Source organism: Tachyglossus aculeatus, chromosome 23 (genome assembly GCF_015852505.1).
Source record: "Tachyglossus aculeatus isolate mTacAcu1 chromosome 23, mTacAcu1.pri, whole genome shotgun sequence".
NCBI lineage: Eukaryota > Metazoa > Chordata > Mammalia > Monotremata > Tachyglossidae > Tachyglossus > Tachyglossus aculeatus.
In genome coordinates, this window is record NC_052088.1 from 42149811 (window position 1) to 42156221 (window position 6411).

Sequence of the window (6411 nt, forward strand, 5' to 3'; positions counted from 1 at the left end):
GGGCGGCTTGCAGCCTTCATCCCCATTTTCCAGAAGAGGGAACTGAGGCCCAGAGAAGCGAAGTGACTTGCCCGGAGTCGCCCAGCTGACAGTCGGCAGAGCCGGGATTCGAACCCATGACCTCCGACTCCACTGAGCCACGCTATAGTGGGCTCACGGTCTAGAAGGGGGAGGCGGACTGTCTCTATGTGTTGCCCGCTTGTACTTCCCAAGCGCTTAGTCCAGTGCTCTGCACACAGCGCTCAATAAATATGATTGATTGATGTTAACAAAATAAACAGAATAAAAGCGACTCGCCCAAAACATATTAGCAGAAGAAAATAAATAGGATAAAAGTGACCGGTCCAAGGTCACCCAGCGGACGGGTGGCGGGGCCGGTCTCGGGAGGTGGTGGGGGTGACCTTAATTCACGCCCCCGATGCGTCTCTTTGGTAGCCGAACATGACCTGCTACAGAGAGGAGATTTTCGGGCCGGTCCTGGTGGTCCTTGAGGCGGATTCCCTGGACGAAGCCATCCAGCTGGTGAATGGGAATCCCTACGGAAACGGGACGGCCATCTTCACCACCAACGGAGCCACGGCTAGGAAATTTTCCCACCTGGTGGACGTGGGGCAGGTGCGTACTGTATCAGACGCCCCCTCCGAGCGCGGCTTCTCGGAACGGCGGCCTCCGGCCCGATCCCAGCCAACCGTTCCGGGCGCTGTCCGGTGGGGCTCACGCTCTCCCGGATTTCCAGACGCGGTAACCGAGGCCAGGAGAAGTGAGGTGACCTGCCCAAGGTCACACGGCCTTGATAATAATAATAATAATAATGATGACATTTATTGAGCGCTTACTAAACAAGGTAAGCAGGTTGTCCCACGTGGGGCTCACAGACTTAATCCCCATTTTCCAGGTGAGGTCACTGAGGCCCAGAGAATCAACCAGTCGTATTTATTGAGCGCTTACCGTGTGCTGAGCACTGGACTAAGCGCTTGGGAAGTCCAAGTTATCAATCAGTCAATCAGTGGTATTTATTGAGCGCTTACTGTGTGCAGAGCGCTGGACTAAGCGCTTGGGGAGTCCAAGTTGGCAGCATCTAGAGACAGTCCCTACCCAACAGTGGGCTCGCAGTCTAGAAAGTGGGCTCAGCGACGTGCCCAAAGTCACCCAGCTGACAGATGGCGGGGTCGGGATTCGAACCCGTGACCTCGGACTCCAAAGCCCGGGCGCTTTCCACTGAGCCCCGCTGAGGACCCAGATCCCTCGCGCTCCCGGGCCCGGGCTCCGTCCTCCGAAACGGAGAAGCGGCGTGGCCGGGTGGGAAGAAGAACCTCATCCCGGCTCCTCCGCCTATCGACTGCGTGGCCTTGGGTCAGTCACTTCCCTTCTCCGGGCCTCAGTTCCCTCATCTGGAAAACGGGGGTGAAGACTGGGAGCCTTTAGACTGGGAGCCCACTGTTGGGTAGGGACCGTCTCTATATGTTGCCAACTTGGACTTCCCAAGCGCTTAGTACGGTGCTCTGCACACGGTAAGCGCTCAATAAATACGATTGATTGATTGATTGATTGACGGTGAATTGGCTCCCTTTTTAGGTGGGGGTGAACGTACCCATTCCCGTTCCTTTGCCGATGTTCTCTTTCACCGGCTCCCGTTCGTCCTTCAGAGGAGACACCAATTTCTACGGGAAACAGGTAATCCGTGGGAAGCGGGCGTGTTTTCCTTCGGTCTTTCTTCGGGTGGGCTGCGCTAAGCGCTTACTGTGTGCCAGGTGCCATTCTGAGCGCTCAGCAAGTACCATCATCATCATCATCAGTATTGTATACCTTTTTAAAATATATAATGCTAATAATGGTGGTGTTATTGTGCCATTCTGAGCGCTGAACAAATACTATCATCATTATTATAGACCTTTTTAAAATATATAATACTAATAATGGTGGTGTTATTGTGCCATTCTGAGCTCTGAACAAATACCATCATCATCATTATTATATCTTTTTAAAATATATAATAATAATAATGGTGTTACTGTGCCATTCTGAGCGCTGAACAAATACCATCATCATCATCATCATTATTATATACCTTTTAAAAATAAATAATCATAATAATGGTGTTATTATTGTACCATTATTATTACATATAATAATGGGTATGTAAATGATATATAATATTATATATAATGTACCTTTTTAAAATATATAATGATAATGGTATATATAATAAGTATATGCATAATACCATTCTTATTATATATAATGATAGGCATATAAATAATATATAATATGATATATTATCATATACCTTTTTAAATATGTAATAATAATGGTGTGATTATTATATATAATGGGTATATGCATATTACCATTATTATTATATAATAATAGGTATATGCATTTACCATTATTATATAATAATAGGTATATGCATATTACCATTATTATATAAAAATAGGTATATAAATAATACCATTATTATTATATATAATGATAGGTGTGTAAATAATATTATATATTACTATATGCCTTTTAAAATATATAATAATGGTATTATATATAATAATAGGTATATGCATAATGCCATTATTATGTATAATAATAGGTATATAAATAATACCATTATTATATATAACAATAGTATATAGATAATATATAATATTATATATTATTGTATGCCTTTTAAAATATATAATAATAATGGTATTGTATATAATAATAGGTATATACACAATACCATTATTATTATATATAATAATAGGTATATAAGGAATACCATTATTATTATATATAATGATAGGTATACAAATAATATATAATATATATTATTATATACTTTTAAAAATATATAATGGTAATGGTATCATTATTATATATAATAATAGGTATATACATAATACCATTATTATTATTATTATATAATAGGTATCTAAATAATACCATTGTTATATATAATGATAGGTGTGTAAATAATATAATATATATTATTATATACCATTTTAAATATATAATAATAATGGTATTATTATATATAATGATAGGCATATACATCATACCATTGTTATTATATATAATAGGTATATAAATAATACAATTATTATTACATATAATAGGCATATAGATGATATATAATATTATATATTATTATGCCTTTTTAAATATATAATAATAATGGCACTATTATTATACCTTTATTATTATTATATATCATAATAGGTATGTTAAGTAATATATTATATATAATATAAAAATGTATAGAATAATGATGATGATATTTGTTAAGCGCTTACTATGTACAAAGCACTGTTCTAAGCGTTGGGGTAGGCACACGGTAATCAGGTTGTTCCACGGGGAGCTCATAGTCTTCATCCCCGTTTCACAGATGAGGGAACTGAGGCCCAGAGAAATGAAGTGACTTGCCCAAAGTCACCCAGCTGACAATTGGCAGAGCCGGGATTTCTTTCATTCATTCATTCATTCAATCGTATTTATTGAGTGCTTACTGTGTGCAGAGCACTGGACTAAGCGTTTGGGAAGCACAAGTTGGCAACATAGAGAGACGGCCCTACCCAACAGCGGGCTCACAGTCTAGAAGGGATTTGAACCCGTGACCTCTGACTCCAAAGCCCAGGCTCTTCATTCATTCATTCAATCGTATTTATTGAGCACTTACTGTGTGCAGAGCACTGGACTAAGCGCTTGGGAAGCACAAGTTGGCAACACATAGAGACGGTCCCTACCCAACAGTGGGCTCACAGTCTAGAAGGGATTTGAACCCGTGACCTCTGACTCAAAAGCCCGGGCTCTTTCCATTGAGTCACACTGCTTCTATTGTATGATTGAGATATATATATATATATATACACACACACACACACACACACACACAATTTATATATATATATGTATATACAAGTGATATATATGTATACACAATTGATATATATATATATCAATTGTGTATACATATATCAATTGTGTGTATATATATATATATATACACTACTGATATATATGTATATATCAATTGTGCATATATATGCACACAATTGATATATATGTATATATACAATTGATATATGTATACACAATTGATATATATATCAATTGTATATACATATTTATCAATTGTATATATACATATATATCAATTGTGCATATATATACACACAATTGATATATATGTATATATACAATTGACATATATGTATACACAATTGATATATATATCAATTGTGTATACATATATCAATTGTGTATATATATACACTATTGATATATATGTATATATCAATTGTGCACATATATATACACACACAATTGATATATATGTATATATACAATTGATATATATGTATATATGCAATTGATATATATATATACACATATATATCAATTGTGTATACATATATCAATTGTGTATATATATACACTATTGATATATATGTATATATCAATTGTGCACATATATATACACACAATTGATATATATGTATATATACAATTGATATATATGTATATATGCAATTGATATATATATATACAATTGATATATATATAAATTGTGTATATATACACAATTGATATGCATATATACGATTGATATATATATATGTATATATACAAGTGATGTATATATATACAATTGATATATATATGTATACACAATTTATATATATACACAATTTATATATATATACACACACATATATGTATACACAATTTATACACACACACACACACATATTTTGTTGTTGTTGCTCTTAACGTTGTCTTTTCTCCTGGTCCCGTTCCAGGGCATCCAGTTTTACACCCAGCTGAAGACCATCATCTCTCAGTGGAAAGAGGAAGACGCCACGGTCACCTCTCCCGCCGTCGTCATGCCAACCATGGGTCACTGAGCCCCGCCCGATCCCGGCTCACTCCGTCCCAAGCCACCCTCCCTCTTCTCTTCTCCATCCCTCCCCCGGAGCTCGTCCAGGTTCTCCTGAATCCTCCGGGGTCCCCCGAGCCTGGGAATCCCCGACCCCGGATTCACCAATCCTCCCCGTGAAGTCAAAATGGGAGACGGAGGTGGAGGGAGTCACGGGTCACCCTCCCTCACCGCCATCCCCCCTTTGACAGCCGTCGCTCTCCCGTTTCCTCTCCCGGCACATCGGCATCGCTCAAGGAGATCGTCCCCTCTCACCCCCCACCCCAAACCCCCGGGGCTTTTGTTAAACACCCTCCGCCTTAAGCACGTAGCTCAGGAATCAGTTTGGGGAGTCCTGTCGTTAGACCCAAGGAGCGATTTTAATTATTCCCCCCGCCGTGGGATGGAACCAGCCTCATCGCTTCTCTTCGCCCGCTCTTCGGGCGAGAAACCCTCCCTCCCGCCGGCGTCAGCGATTCGCTCCTCTCCTTCCCCTTCCAGTTCTTCGTTTCGGCCCGGGAGAAATTTCCATTTCCAGGGCCCGGTAGGCCTGTCTTGGCCGCGTGGCTTTTCGGTGCCAACTCGGGGATTCGGCCTTTTTCTATTTCGGTGCTTCCCTGGCCCCCTCTGAAGGTAGGCCCCCATCTTTTCGAGAACGTGTCCCCCTCCCTTTCCGTCCTCCTCACCCCGGATGAATCCTGCCGTCGGGGCATCCTGGCTGGAGAATTAGGAGGAAAATTAGGAGGGTCCCCAGACCCGGCTTAGCCCAAACTTCGGATTGGCGATTTTTCTCTCTGCTGATTTAACAGGGACCCCGCTTCACGGGCGAACTAAGCGGGGAAGCGGATCAGGCTCTCTTGAGAGACCAAGGCCTGGTTTGGCCCTCTGAGCGTCAGGACGGCGAGCCTTCCTCGGTGTCTCCCGACCACCGGCTCACGCCCACCGAAATGCCTTCACGTGATCGTGCCGGAGCAGAACGTTTCCATGCCGTCCGGTTGCCCCTGAGTTTCCCTGGGGAACTTTTGCGGGTGGCCATGATGTTCCCGCCAGGCCTTTCCAGGCGTCTCTCGGGCAGGGTGAGAGGAGAAGGCCCCGGTGACGGGAATTCGGGAAGGGCGTGCTTAATTCCCACCGATTCATCACAACGTGTTCCCTCAATCGACTACTCCTCTGGTGGCCCTGATCCGAAGCGGCACGAAAACAATCCCAACTCTTTTCCTCCACCCGCTCGGTGTGATTATGGATGACGGTTGAAAATAAACTTCCTAACAAGCCAGTTTTTCTCTTTTCGCCACTCCGTGGCCACCCCAAAGCTCGGGCTTGACTTCTCCGGCTCCTGCCCGGGATTCCTCGAGGGATTTGGGCTCATTAAGAGCCGTCCCTTCCCTCGGGATTTTTTCCGAGCGGAACAGTAGGTTCATCCGAGCCCCATTTCGCACGACCAGCTGAGCCTGGACGCCTGGAGCGTGGCTTCGCCGCTGTCAGAGTTTGGGGAAACGAAGGCAGGAACACAATCGCTA

General features: G+C 42.1%; 1 protein-coding gene across 1 annotated transcript in view; it reads left to right on the forward strand.

Moving 5' to 3' along the window:
• The window catches only part of ALDH6A1 (aldehyde dehydrogenase 6 family member A1), a 44825-nt gene extending 38658 nt beyond the window's left edge, over positions 1 to 6167 (forward strand). Inside the window, exons 10-12 of the mRNA XM_038765527.1 lie at positions 436 to 615; positions 1576 to 1674; positions 4776 to 6167. Of these exons, the coding sequence (XP_038621455.1) occupies positions 436 to 615; positions 1576 to 1674; positions 4776 to 4880 (384 nt within the window). The 3' untranslated portion in view covers positions 4881 to 6167. The remainder of the gene's footprint in view (positions 1 to 435; positions 616 to 1575; positions 1675 to 4775) is intronic.
• The last annotated feature ends 244 nt before the right edge of the window (positions 6168 to 6411 follow it).